This window comes from Girardinichthys multiradiatus, chromosome 11 (assembly GCF_021462225.1).
Source record: "Girardinichthys multiradiatus isolate DD_20200921_A chromosome 11, DD_fGirMul_XY1, whole genome shotgun sequence".
NCBI lineage: Eukaryota > Metazoa > Chordata > Actinopteri > Cyprinodontiformes > Goodeidae > Girardinichthys > Girardinichthys multiradiatus.
The window spans coordinates 33,122,719-33,144,608 of NC_061804.1; the positions used below are offsets into that span (position 1 = coordinate 33,122,719).

The following is a 21,890-nucleotide window of genomic DNA, read 5'->3' on the forward strand; positions in this document are numbered from 1 at the left end:
GAATATCCACAGGTAAATCTGCAAAGTAACCACTGAGGTGAACAAAGCTGCAGTGAGAAAACTGCAGCCCTAAACCGATGCTGGCACTGCAACATCAAACAAAAGATTTATCCGCTTCTGTCCATATTATTACAAAATCCTGACCTATAAAGTCATTTATGCTGCACCAATCAGTGAACGGGTACCTACACTTTTACATACATCAATTTTGTCATGTTATAACCACAAACGTCAAAGTGTTTTATTGATATTTTATGTAATAGACCTACACAAGCTCTCGATTTACCGGTCGGTCTACGTTCCTACCCTCACCTATGGCCATGAACTTTGGGTCATGACCGAAAGAACGAGATCCCGGATACAAGCGGCTGAAATGAACTTCCTCCGTAGGGTGGCCGGGCACTCCCTTAGAGATAGGGTGAGGAGCTCGGCCATCCGGGAGGGGCTCGGAGTAGAGCCGCTGCTCCTCCACATCGAGAGGAGCCAGTTGAGGTGGCTCGGGCATCTATACCGGATGCCTCCTGGACGCCTTCCTCAGGAGGTGTTCCAGGCACGTCCCACCGGGAGGAGGCCCAGGGGACGGCCCAGGACACGCTGGAGGGACTATGTCTCTCGGCTGGCCTGGGAACGCCTTGGGCTCCCCCTGGAGGAGCTGGAGGAGGTGTCTGGGGAGAGGGATGTCTGGGCGTCTCTGTTGAGTCTGCTGCTCCCGCGACCCGGTCCCGGATAAAGCGGAAGACGACGAGTACGAGTACGAGTACGAGACCTACACAATGTAGAGCAGGATTATGAAGTGAGAGTAGAAGAAGTGTAAATACCTTTTAGAAATAAAACAATCTGAAAAGTGTGGTTAGCATTTGTATTGAGCTGTCTTTACCCTAATACCCCTTAAAAAAAGATCATTATTAGCATTCCAAAATCTGGCCTTTTTGGAAGAGTACCAAGAAGAAAACAATTGCCATAAAACTTACCATTTAAAGATTGCCACATGCCATATCAGGGCACAACATCTTGAAGAAGGCATTCTGGTCAGATACGATCCAGATCTACATCTAAAACTCTGTGTGTGGCAGAAAACAAATGCAGTGCAACGTTGTTACAGTAAAACATTGTGGTGGCATGCTGTAGAGATGCTTTTCCTCAGCATAGAAAGAGAAGATGGTCACGGTTTATGGGCAGATGGATGGAGCTGATCACAGGGCAATCCTGGAAGAAAACCTGTTAGGTACTTCAAAAGACTTGAGACAGGGTCAGAGGTTCACCTTCTATCAGGACAATGATCCTTAACATTTCCGATCCTGAGCATACAGCCAGAGTATAAAAGCCAAAAATTCCCCTCCACTTGAAATCTATGTGCTACTCTGTGTTGGTCTGTTGGATAAAATCCCAATAAAATACACTTAAGTTTGTAGTTGTAACTTGTCAAAATATGGAAACATTGAAGAAGTACAAAGTGGAAGGGTATTTTTGCAAAGCACTGTATGCAACTTGTGCAGTAGCTTTTTAATTTTAGTGTTTGAGGAAAACAATAAAGTCTGCAAGAGTTTTCCAACTCTACACAAAAAGACATATAGTAAAAGCATATAACGAATTATCCTCATGAAGAGGATTATCCTCAAAGTTAAAGAAATATCAACCCAAAAAGTTTTATACTCAGTCACTACAAGTAAAATAGGGAAGCAATGATCACTCATAACATTTCTATTCATTAGAATCTGACTTGAAAACCTAGATTTCAATTGATTCTATTCAGCAAGAGGAGATGTTCAAACATCAGATGGAAGTGATGAGTTTAAAAAACCTTTTCTTAATTTCAATAGCAGATTAAATAGCTGCCGCGCCATCATATTGGGCTGTGGTCGCTGTTATCCTTAACATAAATAAGTAACACGACAGCACTTATGTAAAAAAAATATTCCCTTTTGTTTAACATGAATGTGCAGTAGGAATCAGACTCTTGAAATGTCTCAGTGAATACTGCAGAGCATTTTGTCTTATTTTCGGCAGCTGAAAGGCATTCAAGCCTGTTCTACATGGGCTAAGATGGTCACATGCTTGGAGTTTATGGTTAAAACTATGGATTGTAATCTGATGCTATTTCATTTTATTTTACTGGTTCAAAGTACAAGTTTGGGACATAGAAATATTAGGTATTTGCAAAAATAATACAATTTTTGGTTGCATTTTTATTGACAAATTCGGTTTAGTGAATCTACACTTTTCAGAGACTTGAATTGTCTCACATCATAATATAAAGTGTAAAGGTTTTTTATACTCCAATGGTTTCTAATGGATTCTGGTAGGTTTAATCAGTTTGTTTGACAACAACTTAGTTTAATTTAGAATAAAAGAAAAAGGTTTGCCACAAATGTAGCCACAGTGTAGCCACAATTGAATGCACACAGAGACAATTCTTGAGAGTTCAGGCCACTAATTAAATGTCAGATATAAGCCTTGGTAAAGTGTGCATTAAGCTGGAGGAGAAGAGCGTTTAATGAGCAGGCCACCGGTTTGCATAGAACATCTTGCATATTTCCAGTTGACTGCTAAATGGTTATATGCTAAATTATGTTGCAGAGACTTTATACAATGTCTATTAAGGATGAAACAAACCATCTGTTGCAAACCACCTTCTATAATAGCTCAGATAGAAACACAGCAACGAAACAAAATAGTTTTAGCATCAAATAACCTTCTTTCCGTTGAGCTTCCCACTATATGGACATTCAGGTAGGAGGCTAACGCTGTTAAGGGTTGACTATGCAGTATGTGTAGTCATTATCAAAAGGTAAAAAAGAAGCAGATTTTGAAGATTTAAACAGAGATTTAAACAATAGTTTTTCTTATATACGATGCACCATATGAACAAATGGCAGTTAAGTATTTAGACATAGCCAACCAAAGATTTCCATGTCAGGTTGCATTTAATAACTTCATGATTCATATCTAGTGGAGCTCCCCTCATTTGACGGTGCATGTTTGTATTACTATTCAATGGAAAATTATTGTCCCTGTGTTGGGCACATTGTGAGCACTGTCAGAAAATTTGTACATGCACCACAGCTGGTTATTGTTATGTTCAGCAGACACAGATGAAATTAACAGTTCATAGACTGATCCCAGACTCTTTAAAACACAGCTTGATTTTTGAAAACAAACATAGAAACAAAGAATGAGGATTTCTTTGTTAAAAACGCAGTAACCGCCACAGGTGCATAGAACCATCAATTACCATTCAAAACCACTGCTGTTAAACCTCCAAACCCTACTCAGGCTGCGTGAACAAAGCCAGGACACGGCTTAATATCCTCATGTAAATTTCAGGCAATATTTTAAATTCTAAAGGTGCAGGGAAGCTGCACTCGGTCGGGTTATCAACCACACTCAGGGTCAGTGTAGCATATGCACTCGCAGCTGCTTTGAGCACAGACTGCTAGATGTGTTCACCATTTTGCACCCATGGCTGAGTCTTTGTCTTTGTTTCTGCATCCTTGTTTCTGTCTTTTTTCACAGAAAAATCACACACAAGCAGATATTCACAGGTAGAGCAGAAGCAGTCCTAATGCAGCACTGCTCTATTTTAAGTCTGTTTTATGTCAACACATGCTCCTCTCTGCTCTTATCTTCACCTGCCTCTCACTTTGCTTTAACAAGCTGTCACCTCAGTCATGCTGTTTAGAGACTTTTATTATCTCACTCCACAAGGAAGCTTGGATTCAGACATCTTCCTACCTCTTGTTTCAACCTTTACAGGGATTTTCGTTAGCTTTGTTATTTCTTATTTTCAGTATTTCTCCTTAATTTGAGTGGAAAAGGCAGCAATTCATGCATTAATAAAATACATAAATACAGTTTTCACTCTTCCTAGAAGCATAGATCCTTAGTGAATGCTAATAATCAATTTTCTCTGTCCTCTAACTTGCATAGTGAGTGTCCCTGTTGTGCTCAGCAGCAGGTGTTTTAAAGTGATTACCTCCTCCAGTGGGGCTACACGCACATCCTCTGCATTGTGGCGAAGTATCGGGGAGCCCCCATGATGCGCAGGCTTTCCTTACTCATTAAAAAGAGCTGACTGCGCAACCCTAAAGCCCCAGTCCTCCTCCGCAGTGCCCATGCTGGATCGACACCAGAATGTAACAGAGCAGCACATCAGTCTCTCAGAGGCCTTAAAAAGCAGGGGTACCACTCTGTAGCTCTGCTGATCTCTGGACACAGCTTTATGTAGCTGCAGCAGTGCTCTAATAATGCTCAATGGGAGGTACTGACAGGTTTTAGAAGATCCACCCATGATGGTTCATCATATATGCTTTAGAGAAAAAACTGACTATAGTTTGATGATATGAGTTCTGAGCCAGGAACTTACTATACATTGTTTCAAGAAATGTAAAGACTTTAGAGAGATGCTTCAGCAAAAGCTCTTAAACTGTGACACTTAAACATTAAATAAACAGAAAATATTCTTAAGTTAATTGGAATTGTTGTTACAGTTACGGTAAAAAGGAAGTATACCTTCAATAAAATCAAGTGTTTATTTGCACATATTTGGGGATTTGGCTTCATCATTGTTTAATAAATAATAACATAGTGGAATCTGAGATTTGTGGGGTTTTTTTACACTTGAAAAAACAGTTAACTAAATTTTGTGTCTGTAAAGGTCCGGTCATTTATGTGTTAAAACCCTGGAGTTGTCAGAGTAGGTTTTCTCTTTACTAGAGCTGTATAGAACCATTACATACAGGTCATCTCAAGATGTTTACATTCATTTTAAATTAGTTGAGTTCAACTCAATTTAACAGAGGCAGTTTATAGCACCAATAGCCAAACATCATGTCGAACCACTTTAAAAGAAAAAATTGGATTCAATTCAGTTCAATTCAATCTGTTCATCCAGGACCAAAACACAACAAATCAGGTCAAGCCATGAAAAGTTTAATTCACATAAACTCAACTCAGATTAATTAAGGCTGTAGTCAGATAATTTCTGCTGAATTTAGTCCAGTTAAGCTCATCTGCACTCATTTGAATTATATTCAATTAAACTATTTTATTCTATTAATTTCAAGTCCAACTAAATTGAATTTAGTTACTCTAATCAATGTCAGTTCATTTAAAAATGAACTCAGTGCGGTCCATTTAATTCAGTTCAGTTAACTAATTCAATCCAAGACTTCAATTTAGTTCCCTTCAATACAGTTCAATTCAGTTCAGTTCATGTCTGCTCAAATCAGTTAGGGATAACTGAGTTCAGGTTATTGAATTGTGAATTGCACCAAGACACAAGGTAAGCTCAGCCACTGAAGGGAGAATGCAACTCAACTCAACTTAATTAAATTCTGTTAAATTCAGTTCAGTTCAGTTTAACTGAGGCTGTTTACACAGAATCAACAAACAACACATTAGGTCAGGCCACTTTAAAGTAAGTAAAATTTAATTTAGTTTTGTTTAAATTTGGTTGTTTATAGAGCACCAGTATACAAAAGTTCAGTTTATGTCAACCAAACTCAGTCATTTAAGTACAGTTCAACTGAACTTAGCTCGTTTTAATTCAGTTCTGAACAGCTGAGCTTATTACAGTTCGGTTCATTTTCACACAAGTTAGTTCAGTTCATTTAATTGAATATATATTGCACCAGTACATTGTGGATTTTCTCATGGGATGTTTAAGGGATTTCAATTTAGTTTAGTTCAGTTTAGTTTACCTCTATTTGTTTTACATCTTGTCATGTATTTACTTGTGTCCGTTTCACTGATGTGTTGAATCTGAAATTCGCATGTTTTAACATTTTTGTTTCGTTTTTGTTCCTTCTGGGAGTAGCTGTGACTTGTTTTTGGAAAAAAGCAGTTTTTAAACTGAAGACACATTTTCACATAGAGAACAATAAAAGCCATGAAGATTATATAAAGCCACTGTTTTAATCTCTCCTGATTAGTGAACTGATATGTGCAGTTTTACCATCCTGTATTGTATGTTAGAGTAACTGGGTTACCGCAGGACCAAACACACACATGAACATTCAAGCAGAGTTGGGTTATTAGCCTAAAATGTACGTATTTTTTGAGGATCTGATGAGACTTTCAGTTGAAAAGTGACTATAACATAATAATAAGAAAATCATAAAACACCCTGTCGCCATTTAGGATATAATGAATAAGGACTATCCAGGACCTGAAAAGAACTGTCACACTCACAGGTTTCCCAGCACATTGGTACATCTGCTCATCATTAACTGATGTCTTCTCCGTCTCGCCCCTCCCCTACCTGCCTGTTCCTTCTTCTTTTGTGTCTCTGCAGGATCCTGCTGACAGTGGTGGTCATCTTCCGCATTCTCATAGTTGGAATAGTGGGCGAGAAGGTATATGAAGACGAACAAATCATGTTCATCTGTAACACCATGCAGCCCGGCTGCAACCAGGCTTGTTATGACAAGGCGTTCCCCATCTCGCACATCCGCTACTGGGTCTTTCAGATCATCCTGGTGTGCACACCAAGCCTGTGCTTCATCACGTATTCTGTTCACCAGTCTGCCAAAGCGCGTGATCGAAGCTATTCTCTGCTCCATTCTCACATGGACCACCACGGGCACGGTCACCATGGTCGCCACCATGACCATCATGTTCGCAAACTTCACTCACGCAACATCAATGGCATCCTGGTGCATCCAGAAAGCAAAGACGATCATGACTTGGACGTCAAGGAGATCCCCAATGGACCTCGTGGGGCCATTCCAACGCACAAAAGTGCAAAAGTTCGGCGGCAGGAAGGCATCTCTCGTTTCTACGTCATACAGGTGGTGTTTCGCAACGCGCTGGAAATTGGCTTCTTGGCTGGCCAGTATTTCCTGTATGGCTTTAATGTCCCAGGGATGTTTGAGTGTGACCGCTACCCATGTGTGAAGGAGGTGGAGTGTTACGTGTCTCGTCCGACAGAAAAAACTGTCTTCCTGGTCTTTATGTTTGCAGTAAGCGGCATTTGCGTGCTGCTCAACCTGGCTGAGCTGAACCACCTTGGATGGAGAAAGATAAAGACGGCCATGCGAGGTGTGCAGGCCCGAAGGAAGTCCATCTGCGAAGTACGCAAGAAGGACGTCTCACACCTGTCCCAGGCCCCAAACCTGGGCAGGACCCAGTCCAGTGAGTCAGCGTATGTCTGACAGAGGCTTCTCCGCCTGGGAGCTCGAGGACCTTTAAAACTTTGGACGAGAGCTTTTCCCCGGCCTGCTTTGTAGGGCACAAGACTGGCCACTAAATCCTTATTATTCAAGAGCACAGACTCACAATAAAACAAGCCACCAAGCAGAGTTTTTGACACTTGAAGATAAAAATATCACCTTCTTAATGAGGGGACACCTTCAACTTGTATACTAAGCTTTCTGATCTCTCACTGGGTGACACTAGGTGCTTACAGAAAACCCAATACTGAAACTGAGCATTTACAACTAACACTAAGATACTGTAAAGATATTCTGAGGTTGAAAAATCTACGGTTCTTTATTTGTTGCCTTTGCTGTAGGTCAGAAAAAAGATGGCATCATTTTCCATATGTGTGTATATGCAAAAGTTTAGGCGGGTGCATGCATGCATACGCATGAGTGTGTGTGTGTGTGTGTGTGTGTGTGTAGGGGAAACTGAATGCTAAATTATTCTGAATAACTGAAAGTTAGATAGTTATTTCCTATTGTTGGAGAATAGTCACTTGATGGATAAATAAGCACTTTTTAAAAAAACAAGCATAATCTATGAGCACCAGGATGATTGACATAAACTGGAACATAGTATTTGTTATTGTTGTTGCAGCAAGATTTTGTTTTGAACTAAAGTTACTCTTTTTCATGTGCTTTGATGGATTAGATGTCAAGCAGAGAACAGACTGACAATGAATTTTGATTCCAATACTGTGTCGGTCCACTTTGTTGCTCATGGTGCCACCAAGGCATGCTATTTCCTCTCAGAACAGTAAAGAAAATAATGCCAGTATCTTTACTTTAGCTTGTACAATACTGTTCCTGTTGAGAGCTTATGAATGGAATCACACGCAGACCTGTTTCAGTTGAGCAGGGGCGGGAAGGGGGAAGAAATAATGTAATCACAAATATTTTAACGCTTAACCTCAAACCTTTTTCACAAGCACATTTGGTGCCATATTTCGAAGCTACTGTACATAAATGAAATGTAGTAATTACACTTAGCCTTTTTGCCTATCACGTATGGATAGGCTCTATGTAGTCAGGGAGCAGGGCTTTGGGTGCTTCGGAAAATTAACCATAGATTGCCAGCTTTCCAATATTTAGCATTAATGTGCTTTTTGTTATGCCTTCACCCTCCCTCTAATGGAGACTCTATGCCCCAAAAAGTGTTTTATTTTTCCTTCCTTGGACTTTGAAAAGGCATGTTATAGAAGCATTAATAGAATGGAATAGAATATAACATGTAACTTAAAAAAAGACTGTTTTATTTATTTGCATCCTGCTCCTGTGAAATGTAACATTCAGCATGCATGAAGATGAAAAATATAAAGAGACATGGGCAAAGAAATCTCATTGGAATAATGAAAGCAGAAAATCTGAAGGCCCCTCAACTGCAGCAATAATAGACTATAATATGTGAAAAGAAATATGTGAATAAATGATTATGCAGTGAGTTTTGGTTGTGCTGTGTTTTACAGTGAAGTCCTAATTAACAGTGCATTGCTACCGTTTTACTTTATGTGTTGGAAAGGTCAGAGCAGGCACACAGTTACATATACCGGACTAAGTAAACCACACACATCAGCAAAATGAACCTGGAGCATCAAAAGCAAGAATTTACTGCACAGATAAATCGGACTCTATGGTGTTAAGTTATAATTAATTGCACTGTTGATTTATTATGCATGTGGATGAAAGTGAATATAAAGTTCCTTGCAAAAGTATTCATGCCCCATAAACCTTTACACATTTTTTCATATCACAGCCACAAATTTTTTCTATTTACTGTAAGTGGGGTTTTATGTGACAGACCAACACAACTTTGTGCATAATTGTAAACGGAAGGATCATGAAACTTGTGTATCTAAGTTTTTACTGCTACAAGAATGAAGAACTGTTCTTCTGTGGTATGCCTCTGCCATTTTAACACATCTAGTGACTGATATGTTTGCTCCTTCTTCTTTACAAGGAGAACATCTTTGAATATCAGTGTTAAAATGTTCTCACATATCACAAAGCATATTCATGCGTTAGAGCGGCCCAGTCAAAGCCTGACTGATATTTACTAATATTATATAGGCTGATTCTCTAATTAATGCTCTCCTTAATGCTCTCCCATCATTTTAAGTGGACAGCCATGTCTTGAAAGGACTCATTTTTAGATGATGGATTCAACTGTGCTCAATGACATGTTTAAAACTCAGGATATTATTTTATTTACAAACCCTATTTAAATCAACATCCCTGACCTTCTTGCTGTGGTTCCTAGTCTTGATGTTAATGTTAGTTCACTAAAGTTCTTCAACAAAACTCTGAGGCCTTCACAGAACAGCTGTATTTATGCTGGGTTTAAATCACCCCCTATACTCATGTATACACACACAATGACTTATGAAGACATTTGGTTGCCCTGTGTTTTATTTAGTGGTACCTGAGAAAAGGGGACTGAATACAAACGCATGTCACACTGCTCAGATTCTTAATAGTAAAACATGCATCTATTATCTAAACCTGCTTGTTCCGTACGGGGCCGTGGGGGAGCTGGTGCTTATCTCCAGCAGTCTACGAGCGAGAGGCGGGGTACACCCTGGATAGGTCGCCAGTCCGTCGTAGGGCAACACAGAGACACAGAGGGCAAACAGCCATGCACACACCTAAAAGCAATTGATAGACACCAATTCAATTCAATTCAATTCAAAAATAATTTATTATTCCCAAAGGGAAATTAAATGTTGTTGTAGCTCATATTATACAAGTTTCTTCAGCTCTGTTGTAGATGCCGATGGCTGTGGGCAGGAAGGATCTCCTGTAGAGGTCTGTAAGACAGACCTCTACAGGAGATCTGAAGAAGCCTCTGACTGAAGACACTCTGCTGTTGTACAACAGTCTCATGAAGAAGATGCTCAGGGTTCTCCGTAATGTTCTTCATTTTCTGAAGAATCCTTCTTTGCACAATGATCTCGAGAGGTTTCAGAGGAGTCCCCAGAACAGAGCCAGCCTTTTTTATCAGCTTGTTGAGCTTTTTTAAGTCCCTGGCTCTGATGCTGCTTCCCCAGCAGATGATGGTAGAAGAGATCACACTTTCCACAACAGACTTATAGAAGATATGCAGCATCTTGCTGCAAACACCGAATGTCCTAAGCTTCTTCAAGAAGTACAGTCTGCTCTGTCCTTTCTTGTAGATGGCTTCACAATTGCATCTCCACTCCAGTCTATTGTCCAGGTGAACACCGAGGTATTTATACTCCTCCACCACCTCCACTTCTTACCCCATGATGGAAACAGTGTTTTAGCTATTCCTGTTTCTCTTAAAATCTACAATCATCTCCTTTGTTTTATTCATGTTCAAGATGAAATGATTGTTTCTACACCATGTCACAAAGCGGTCCAAAGTATTAATCTAACAGTCATGTTGTTGGAGTGTGGGAGGAAGCCAGAGAACCCGGAGAGAACATACGAACTCCATGCAGAAAGACCCATGCCAGGAGTCGAATCCAGGACCTTTTTGCTGTAAGACATCAGTGCTATCAACTGCGTCACCATGCAGAGGTGAATAAATGTACCACTTTACAATCATGCAATATTCTGAGTTGCTCTATTATAAGAAATCCCAATAAAATACATGAAAGGTTGTGGTTGTAGTGTGACAAAATGTGAAGAAGGTCAAGGGTATTGTATATCTTTGCACAGCTCTGTAAATCCACAACAGAGTGCTGGGTACAATGCATTGCTCTTAGATACACAGACCCGAGCTTTACCATTTATTATTTAGCTCAGAGAAATGATACATCTCTTAGAGAAACATGAACACACTCTCAGGGCTTCTCCTGATAAATTATTGATATCTAATCGGTTCATTTCATGATATGACACTCTTGAGTAAAGTAACTTTTTCCATAAAACCAATGCAAACTTTTGTTTTGTAATTTCTTGTCAGTTTAAACTTCCATGCTTTCGAGCAGTATAAATATCCCTTTCACACTGAGATGGGTCTGACGCCCCCCACTGTTTCTCAGACTCACGGTGACTCATTCAGCAGGCAGGTGAGTTATTAGACGGGAACTGATAATTCCAGTAATGAGAGAGGTTACTGAGGGAGAGAAGACAGAGGTGTGGGGGCGGTGAACCTTTTAGCGTTATTAAACCTTAAGTTGGCGCGGGCGGCACATGGCCAAATCATGGGGACACACTGAGAGTGCTGTGAGACCAGAGGAAGAGGAACAAAGGTGATGTGGAGGAGTAACAATAACATAGATTGTCAGATATGTAAAGTAATGAAAGCTGTGTTTACTTATTCCCTAAAGGCCACATATATTTCATGACACACAGAAAGCCTTCATTGACTCTGTATTGAACATAACGTAGACTATGTCAAGCCCCCACCATTTAAAGCACACACACTCATACACACTGCGCGCAAATGCTGAAGCATTGCAGAGGATGTGACCAGGCCGGTTGCTGTGGTGACAGGATGGTAGTAATGATGTTAAGCAGCCCAAAGGCTACACCAGTGAAGAGCAGAAGCAGAACTGCACTATATCTCCTTTGCTCCCCGGTGTCACAGCAGCCTGCAGAGAACACTGAAGTGCAGATTCATTCTTGCAGAATGTTTGAAACATGGTGAGCTGAGCTCTTTGCTGCAGCACTGCAAAGAGTGTAGCTCTATAAAACTAAGTAATTAACTCCTAAAGATGAACATTAAATAATGGCTGAATTCTGGTTTTCCTTTTAACTGCTTCTCCTTGAAGAAGCTGAAACTTTATCAGATAATACTTGCTTTTAGACAGGCTGGTGAAAACACTCAGAGGTGCATCTCCATCCATCATAACTTCCTCGAAAGGTTTATTTTTTTTATTTCAGTTCAAACAGTGATTTTCATCTATTATATAGATTATTCTATTATATTAGAATGCTACTTTTCCAAATGTATTTTTGCAGTTTATGAAACCCACTGTTCAGTTTCCCAGAAAATTTGAATATTACATGACACCAAGAAAAAAAGTATTTTAACTGTGAAATGTTATGTTATGGCTAACATGGCCTATGCAGTCATGGGTTGTCAATAAAAAAGTCAAAAGGCATCCTCCTTGCAGGAAACTCCAAGGAGCGGACTGTGGCTGGAGATAATGTTTTAAGATCCACCACACACACAGATGTATCCAGGCCTGTTACCTTTCCTGTGTGAAGCCATAAACGTCTTACCTGAACTGAGGGGGAAATAAAGGGCTGGACTGATGAATTATCAAAAGAAAATGAAAAAAGCTATAAAACATATTACACTATGTGGAAGGAATCTATATATATTAGTTTCACTTGAAATTAATTACTAAAATAAATGAACCTTTCTAAGATGTCCTAACTTACTGAGATGGACCTGCACAACACCCTCTACAATTATTTATGTTCCTGTTATTAGTTCTGTAAAAGGTCTTATAGGTCTTTTACCACAACACATATCACATTTTTGTTTTTAATGCATTCATTCAGTGCAGAAAAAATCTGTACATTATGAAATAATGGTTTTAATGAAAATCAGTGCTACTCCTAACAAGGTCGAGCAGATTGTCCAGATAATAACTTCTAACGTAATCCATGACTTCCTGATTCCTGATAAATATATCCTTCAAGTCAGGCAGATGTGTGTGAATGCTCATAAATCTGAAAATGGCCACAAGACAATAGATAGCTTCGACCTTAACTTGTTCATATCTACATTCGGATTAATAATTAAAGTATGTAAAACAACTAGAACTGTGACAAATACGTCTGGATGAGCAGCTAAGTTTATGTTTATGTAAACTCACTGTTAGAGAACTGCAGCAAAGAGCGGCATCCTGGGTTCAACAAGTTTGCTGGTGAAGGAACATAAGGCATGTAAATACGTTACACTAGAAATTTCTGTAGTGACTGTGGTATAAAAAAAATTAATGATGAACTATGGTGAAATTTTTTTTGTTGAAGACAACAAGAAGTGATAGATTGCAAAAGGGCTAAACTGTGCTGTCCCCTGTAAAAAGCACAAAACAATGCAAAAATACTTTTTGGATTAAAAAATTATTCCAGACCCGCTCATTCAGATCAGAGTTAAAACAGAACCATCTCCCATCATTATACAAACAAATTTATGTTCTCAGTAGAGGCCCCTGCATAGAGCAATGCATAAACTGCAGCAGCACAGTACATCTTAGCCACCTACTCATGCATTAAAGTGTGTAGCTGGTTAACAGCTCTGTGTAGTTACAGGAATGATGATGAGAACAACAGTATTTCATAAAGGTTTAAAGATAAGACAATCATTATAGACATATAGAAATATTTATAAGCTGATAAAATATTAGGTGTTCAAAAAAATGGTTTCAGTCAGAATTTATGTTTGGGTATTAATCCAATGAGAGAATGTTTAAGCATCACAGAACAATATGAATTTATTACAGATTGTTTTAGCATTTGACGACTGAGGAGAAAGCAAATCTGTACGTTTTTAAGGGCCTAGCACTTCACAGAATAGATGAAAAATGAACTAAACTCTATAGTAAATGTAGACCAAGTTTTATAAGACCAAGAGGTGAACTGTTCTTTAATTGGGCAAGCCAGTGACCTGAAACCAATCCTATGGAACTTTTTCATTTAATTTATAAAACAAATTAAGCCTGAACAGTGTGGACCTCTGGTCAAAAACATTTAAATAATACTGTTTTGGCATTAAATATGAACTAGACCTTCCTGAGCGTGAACATAAGCAGCTGACCTCCCAGCCAAGAGGTATAGATGCATTATAATACTTTACTTATAAACTTGCTATTGAAAGATCACAATACACAATGGATTTACTCAACGCTATGAATTTGAATGGCTGAATTACCTCATCAACGTGTTATTCAACACTGCAGAGGCCCAGTAACGGATCATTCATTTCATTAAGACATGATGGAGAACAAATGCATGCAGATGTTGCAGTATAGTAGCTCTCCAGGACTGGATTTGGGCATCCCTGCATTTTAACGGTGCCAACATCTTGTGGCCATTAGTGGTATTGCAATTACAACCATTTCTCTAGTTTTATGTTTCTGAACTTTGGGGAATATCTGTCTTTAATACACAGTCTGTGGTTCTAAATACCCTTTAAATTTAAATGTTACCTACATGGTCCACATTTCGGTTTTACAAACAAAAATCTTAAAAATGTGATTTAATCAGGTTAAGATTCCACAAGTAAATACTTTAAATAACCACATTTCACTGAAGTTCCAGCTGAAAGTTTTTTAAAATTTGTCTCTCTTGTCCATCTTTGGAGATCGAAAGACTAAAATGCTTGCCTATTTTTTTTTTAAAACCAACTCAAGCTGTTAGGCTGAAAGTAAATATTATCAATTTTATCATCTTGCCACAAATTCTTAATTTAAAGTAACCCTAGCTCTAGTTTCAGGTGAGTCACAGCCTCAAAAAAATCCCCCCATCAAACCTGACCAGCTTCTCTGTTCCTGCTTAGACAAAGCACCTCCACAGCATTATGCTGCCACTATCATGTGTCACCATGGGGACAGTGAGGATGAAAGTTTCCTCCATGCACAGATCACGCAGGTCAAAAATTGGAAGTTTGATGCCTTCTGACCAGGCCACCTCTTTCCACATATTTGCTGTGTCCCCTTACTGGCTTATGCCAAAACCTAAACAGGGACATCTGTGGATTTCTTTTAACTATGATTTTTGTTTTGAAACCGTTTCTTAATATAGACTAGCAAAACTAACCCTTGTCCTGTAGACAGATTCCCCTACCTGAATCTGGCTTCTCTGCAGCTCCTCCAGAGTCACCATGGGGTTCCTGGTTGCTTCCCTGATTAACTCTTGCCTTGGCAAGCTTGCCAGTTTAGGTGGATGTCTCTCTCTTAGAAGGTTTGCAGATGTACCAAACTATTTCCATGTTTGGGGGCTGGATTGAACATGTTTATGTTTATAGTTTAAAATGTAATTGATCTTTTGATATTTAAATTTTACATTTTAAAATAATTTTTTTTACACCAGAGATAATTAAAGGGCACTGTAATGAAGTGCTTCATTACGTATGCTGGTACACTTAAAATGCTGTTTTGAATATTGTTGAAAGAACAAATTACACTGTGAAAGAGATTGGAGTATTTTATTCTTAGTTTGTGGGTGTTTTAGGCTGTTTCTTCTCAGCTGGTACTGATGATGACCTGTCCTGGTAAACAAACATAACAAATGGATAAAATACCAGTATTGTGACCAGTCTTTGGAATTAATTGTTTTCCAGTGTATTGTTAAACAAATGACTTACCTCTGTCTCTTCCTCTGTAGGGTGTTTGGGCTATAAGATTCCCCGGGGGCCTGAGCACCTTTTAAAGGTTCCGGAAGAGACCATTATAAATTGAAGGGGAGGAGTAAACTGTGTGCATTTTAGTCTTTAGTGTTAAAGACTTACGCCTAGGTAGAGACTTGTTTTAGAGATGTTTAGTAATAATGTTTGTTAAATAAAGTGATGTCTTAGCAATTTTGTATGTATGTTGGTGTATATGTTTGTGTCACCTGTCATGGTAGGTCTGTTAATGAGAGGGACTATAAAAGGCTGCCGGTTAACAACCTGAGTGTGGCTGTAGCTGTGACCATGTGCGACCTGTGTAACAGGGTCTCCTACCTGTATGTCTTCAGTGTTGGTGAATAAACAACCAGTGGGTCTGCACCTTTTCTCTGCCTCAAGCCTCCTGCCTTAATCAGCTGCCAAGGGCCATTCTAACAGGCACAAAACTGCTTGTTGAATAATTTTTTTAATAATTGTGACTGTATTGACCATAAATAATCATGATTATAATGTTTTCTATAATAAAGCAGTTTCATTTCACATGGGGCCAGGTTTGTTTGGATAGCTTTTATTCCCTTAATCATTTGAAACTGCTTTTGTATTCACTCAGGTTATCTTTGCGTGGCATTACAATTTTCTTACGATCTGAAACATTTAAGTGTCACAAAACAGAAGAAATCTGTAAGGGGGGAAATCCTTTTCACTGTACTGTAATAAGTACTAGACTGATTGTAAGTGTCTTGTTACAGAAACTTGCCCTAGCCCCCTCATTAAATGTCGTGACCTACTCCTTTAAGCTGATTTATTAATATGCCAACAATAACACAGCACGCGGAGGAGAATCATTTAATTATTCCTCTCCTGTCTTCCTTCAATATTTCCCTCTCTGCCACTTCCCTCACTCATAAAGATGAAATTGGACTCGGCTTATTCCTCTCTGGAGCCCGCTCTACTTCCACTCTTCTAATGGCTCTGTCCATGGGTTTATGTCAGTCTCTATTTCGCTCTTTGTGACTTTCTGTGACTCTCTTGGTGAGATCCTGAGATCCCTTCTTGGCACAGTCTCTCTCAGTCTCCATCTGGTCCTGTCCTCCTTTCTTTCCACTGGTTCCTCCACCTCTACATTATTTATCCTGCCCTCCTGCCTTCCTCTGACCTTCTCTGTCCTCACTCTTCCAAACCCGCTCTGGCGTGTCCACCTGGATTTCCACTCAGATCTACATTAGTCCCAGAATCTTTTTCCCCTTCTGTTTTCTTCCTTCTTGTTTGTATCTGACAAAGCTGCTGAAGCTCAGCTTGCTTCACTTCAGGAGATCCCTTAGATATACTCCTTGAGTCTGTATGAGTTTGATTCAGCTTTTCTTTTGTCTTACTCTGCAGCTTTGGCATCTAACTCACCACCCCCTCTGTTATCAAAGACATATTTAGATAAATAGAGCACATAAATTGCATCATTGGTCCAGTTACCATATTCAGAGCTGTAATAAACATCCTCTATTGCCTTCTGGTACCTTACTCGACTAAATTAATCTTTGAAAGAGAGTAAATTAACTGTGAAATGTAAAATCTCTGTAGCCGTGTGCTTCATGGTGTTCCAGTTTAATCTGAGCTAGTCTTGCTGCTGGCTACTGCAGCAACAAATTCAGTAAGAAGTTCTGCTTTTGTGTCGTCCTATTAGCATCAACATGAAACCCATGTGTCCTAGCTCCCCTGCTGCATTGAGAGGGCTGATGATCTGTGCCATATTTTATGATTTACTTTTGTTAAATCTCCAATTAAAATAAATTATATTTCAGAGGTTTAAAATACACTACAGGTCCTTCTCAAAATATTAGCATATTGTGATAAAGTTCATTATTTTCCATAATGTCATGATGAAAATTTAACATTCATATATTTTAGATTCATTGCACACTAACTGAAATATTTCAGGTCTTTTATTGTCTTAATACAGATGATTTTGGCATACAGCTCATGAAAACCCAAAATTCCTATCTCACAAAATTAGCATATTTCATCCGACCAATAAAAGAAAAGTGTTTTTAATACAAAAAACGTCAACCTTCAAATAATCATGTACAGTTATGCACTCAATACTTGGTCGGGAATTCTTTTGCAGAAATGACTGCTTCAATGCGGCGTGGCATGGAGGCAATCAGCCTGTGGCACTGCTGAGGTCTTATGGAGGCCCAGGATGCTTCGATAGCGGCCTTTAGCTCATCCAGAGTGTTGGGTCTTGAGTCTCTCAACGTTCTCTTCACAATATCCCACAGATTCTCTATGGGGTTCGGGTCAGGAGAGTTGGCAGGCCAATTGAGCACAGTGATACCATGGTCAGTAAACCATTTACCAGTGGTTTTGGCACTGTGAGCAGGTGCCAGGTCATGCTGAAAAATGAAATCTTCATCTCCATAAAGCTTTTCAGCAGATGGAAGCATGAAGTGCTCCAAAATCTCCTGATAGCTAGCTGCATTGACCCTGCCCTTGATAAAACACAGTGGACCAACACCAGCAGCTGACACGGCACCCCAGACCATCACTGACTGTGGGTACTTGACACTGGACTTCTGGCATTTTGGCATTTCCTTCTCCCCAGTCTTCCTCCAGACTCTGGCACCTTGATTTCCGAATGACATGCAGAATTTGCTTTCATCCGAAAAAAGTACTTTGGACCACTGAGCAACAGTCCAGTGCTGCTTCTCTGTAGCCCAGGTCAGGCGCTTCTGCCGCTGTTTCTGGTTCAAAAGTGGCTTGACTTGGGGAATGCGGCACCTGTAGCCCATTTCCTGCACACGCCTGTGCACGGTGGCTCTGGATGTTTCTACTCCAGACTCAGTCCACTGCTTCCGAAGGTCCCCCAAGGTCTGGAATCGGCCCTTCTCCACAATCTTCCTCAGGGTCCGGTCACCTCTTCTCGTTGTGCAGCGTTTTCTGCCACACTTTTTCCTTCCCACAGACTTCCCACTGAGGTGCCTTGATACAGCACTCTGGGAACAGCCTATTCGTTCAGAAATTTCTTTCTGTGTCTTACCCTCTTGCTTGAGGGTGTCAATAGTGGCCTTCTGGACAGCAGTCAGGTCGGCAGTCTTACCCATGATTGGGGTTTTGAGTGATGAACCAGGCTGGGAGTTTTAAAGGCCTCAGGAATCTTTTGCAGGTGTTTAGAGTTAACTCGTTGATTCAGATGATTAGGTTCATAGCTCGTTTAGAGACCCTTTTCATGATATGCTAATTTTGTGAGATAGGAATTTTGGATTTTCATGAGCTGTATGCCAAAATCATCCGTATTAAGACAATAAAAGACCTGAAATATTTCAGTTAGTGTGCAGTGAATCTAAAATATATGAATGTTACATTTTCATCATGACATTATGGAAAATAATGAACTTTATCACAATATGCTAATATTTTGAGAAGGACCTGTATAAGTGTCATGCTTTATTCTCAGATCTGCAGTGATTTTGACAAATGCTCATTTTTGGTTACTCCCTTTACTCTGATACCCATAAATACAATCTAGTGCAAATAGGTGGGTTTAGAAGAAAACAGTGTACAATTTATTCTTGAAAGAAATACAGCTGTTCTGCAAAAAGGCTTGAGTAACGGAAAACAACATGGTGGTGGCAGCACCATGTTGTAGTGCTGTAAAACTAATGTGTTGTATGGTTTAAATAAGCATTATTTCAAACCTTTTTGTACAGTCTTACCAGATTGTTTGTCTGCCTGATTTTTATTACTGTGTCATGTTTTTCAATATGCACTTTACATTTGGAACTTAAACCTACTATGCTTGTCCAAACTTCAGGTAAGATACTGACTGCTCCTCAGAACCCTACTTCAAAAGGTCAGAATTATTCTTTTAACTCTTAGGGATAGTTAGAACAATCCTTATACACTATGATGTCTGTTCTCTGTTACCTCTCAGTTTCTCTTTCCACACCATCCATGTATGCTTCTCTATCAGATCAATATGCAGAGGTCACATAAATGAAGTTCATTTACAGCTACAATAAACAGCATGTAGCTACCATCCATCAGCTGAGGTTAGGATACAGATGTCATCACTGAGCCCACAACTTTACTTTAAAACAAAGAAGAATGGTTGGGATCACCTAATTTGGAGAGAGACCAAACAGTTACTGCAGGGCTAATGGGTATTTTCTGCTCAACTGGCTCCTGCCTCAGAGCGATGGTTACAGTGAGGAGGTGGAGAGGATAGGATTTATATGGACATTCAGGGGTCAGCTGAGAGCATGGACAGAATAATTATCAGCGGTTGTGATTACTGCACACTCTAGCTCTAAGAATTACAGAATCTGTAATATCATTGATAAACAGTTTCTGCAGTACATCTGAGATCACATTGACCAAATAGTACTCATACCTGCAATGAAGACTACTCCGGAACTGTATGATCTCGCTTCAGTCCAGCTGACAGTAATTTACGATGTTTACCTCTTCTTTTTGTATTTTAATGATCCAATGCTACCGGTCTGTCTATGAGTCTTCATTCACCTCACACATGTTGTAAACTGTCCTGCTTTACACTACCAATAAAAATGTGTAACAATGTGCAGGAAGATATCAGTAAAGGGCACTGCTTTCAAGGTTTTGGTTATTTTGTTACTGCAGCATTATCCATGTAGTTGTGAGCAGAGAATTGTGAAAACATAATTTATCTTTGGCCAGGAGGAGCTCAGACTGGCATTTAGTATGCATAAAATGTTCTAATTATATTTGTAAAGATATGCAATAATTAGAGTTCATTTTCCACTCAGTATGCAAAAAACATCCAGCATCATGTTGGCATTTATTATTTTGTGGCAGTTGCCCATTAGAGCAATTACAAAACTATGAAAGTAATTGAAAGTTCAAAATAACCAAGACTGGAGCAAATGCATTACGGAATGGTGCAAGAACCAGCAGTCTCTAAGCTTTTTTTATCATGATAATCATAGTCTCATTCATAGTCTAAAGTGAGTTTTTTCATGCTTTTAGTGAATCTACTGCAAAAGTCAAAGTTTTATTTTGACCACATTTTAGTAAGGGGGTTGCACGGTGGAGCAGTTGGTAGCAGTGTTGCCTTGCAGTAAGATGGTTGTAGGTTTGACTCCTGGCCAGGGCTTTTTCTGCATGGAGTTTGCATGTTCTCCCTGTGCATGTGTGGGTTCTCACCAGGTACTCTGGCTTCCTCCCACAGTCCAAAAACATGACTGTTAAGTTAATTGGTCTCTCTAAATTGCCATTAGGTGTGAATGAGTGTGTGCTTGTTTGTGTGTCTCTGTGTTGCCCTGCGATGGATTGGCAACCTGTCCAGGGTGTACCTACCCCACCTCTCACCTGTAGACTGCTGGAGATAGGCACCAGCTCCCCCGTGACCCACTATGGAATAAGTACTATAGAAAATGAATGAATGATTACTTTACTAAGTACAGAGGCTTGCAAAGGTGTTCATACTTTTTCACTTTACAACTACAAATTTCAGTATATGGCATTGGGATTTTATGTGATAGACTAACTCAAAGTAGTGCATAATTGTGAAGTAGAAGGAAAATGATACTAGAATTTGCAGGTTTTTCATAAGTAAAAAGTATTTTGGGTTATGTCTCTGCCAGCTTTGAACATTGACTGACTTTTTTGGCCATTCTTTCTTGCATAGTAGCTAAAGCTCAGTCAGAGTTCCTGCCAACATTTACTTTCATGTCTTACCACAGATTCTCAATTGGACTTCTCAATCACCCCAATGGGCGGCTGTGGCACAGTGGGAAATGTAGTCTCCTTTGATTCCAACGTCTTCCTGACACATGTCGATATGCCCCTGGGCAAGGCACTTAACCCCAAGTTGCCTACCATTGTGCTTATCGGTATATGAACTGTCAAAATAAGGTGAGATATTTCCATATAATCCATGCAACATTTAGTAACTGCTCACAGTTAACTCCATAAAAGTTACAATAAATATCCTTATGTGTAAGCCATGCAATAATTATTAAAACACACAGTTGAAGCAGTAGGGAGTGAAACAAGCATGTTCTCATATTCTGGAGCTGAGAGACTGGAGAGGCCTGTGTGGGGCCACATATTATCTGTCTTATCTTTTGCAGAAGTATAAACAACAAGTATCCAATGATGTATGATGATTTTACATTCTTTCACATGTATTAAATGAAATTAGTAACCTTTGATTAACAAGTTAAAAGATGTATGATTGAAATGTGGGTAAGAACAGAGAATTAGAGTAAAAAAACATTAAGGTTTGACATTCTCAATCAGCTATATATGAAAGAGATATAACGTTAATCATTTGTGAAGCATGAATAAAAAGAATGAAGTGATGGTTTTGTAACTGTGTTTTAAAGTAAATGCTGAAAGCTGAAGAATGGAATGTG

The 21,890-nt window shown here is 39.4% G+C and overlaps 1 protein-coding gene across 1 annotated transcript in view; it reads left to right on the top strand.

Moving 5' to 3' along the window:
* The window catches only part of LOC124876846 (gap junction delta-2 protein-like), a 48,614-nt gene that overhangs the window by 12,312 nt on the left and 14,412 nt on the right, over positions 1-21,890 (top strand). The window contains exon 3 of the mRNA XM_047379866.1: positions 6,293-7,145. Coding sequence (XP_047235822.1) covers positions 6,293-7,145 — 853 coding nt within the window. The remainder of the gene's footprint in view (positions 1-6,292; positions 7,146-21,890) is intronic.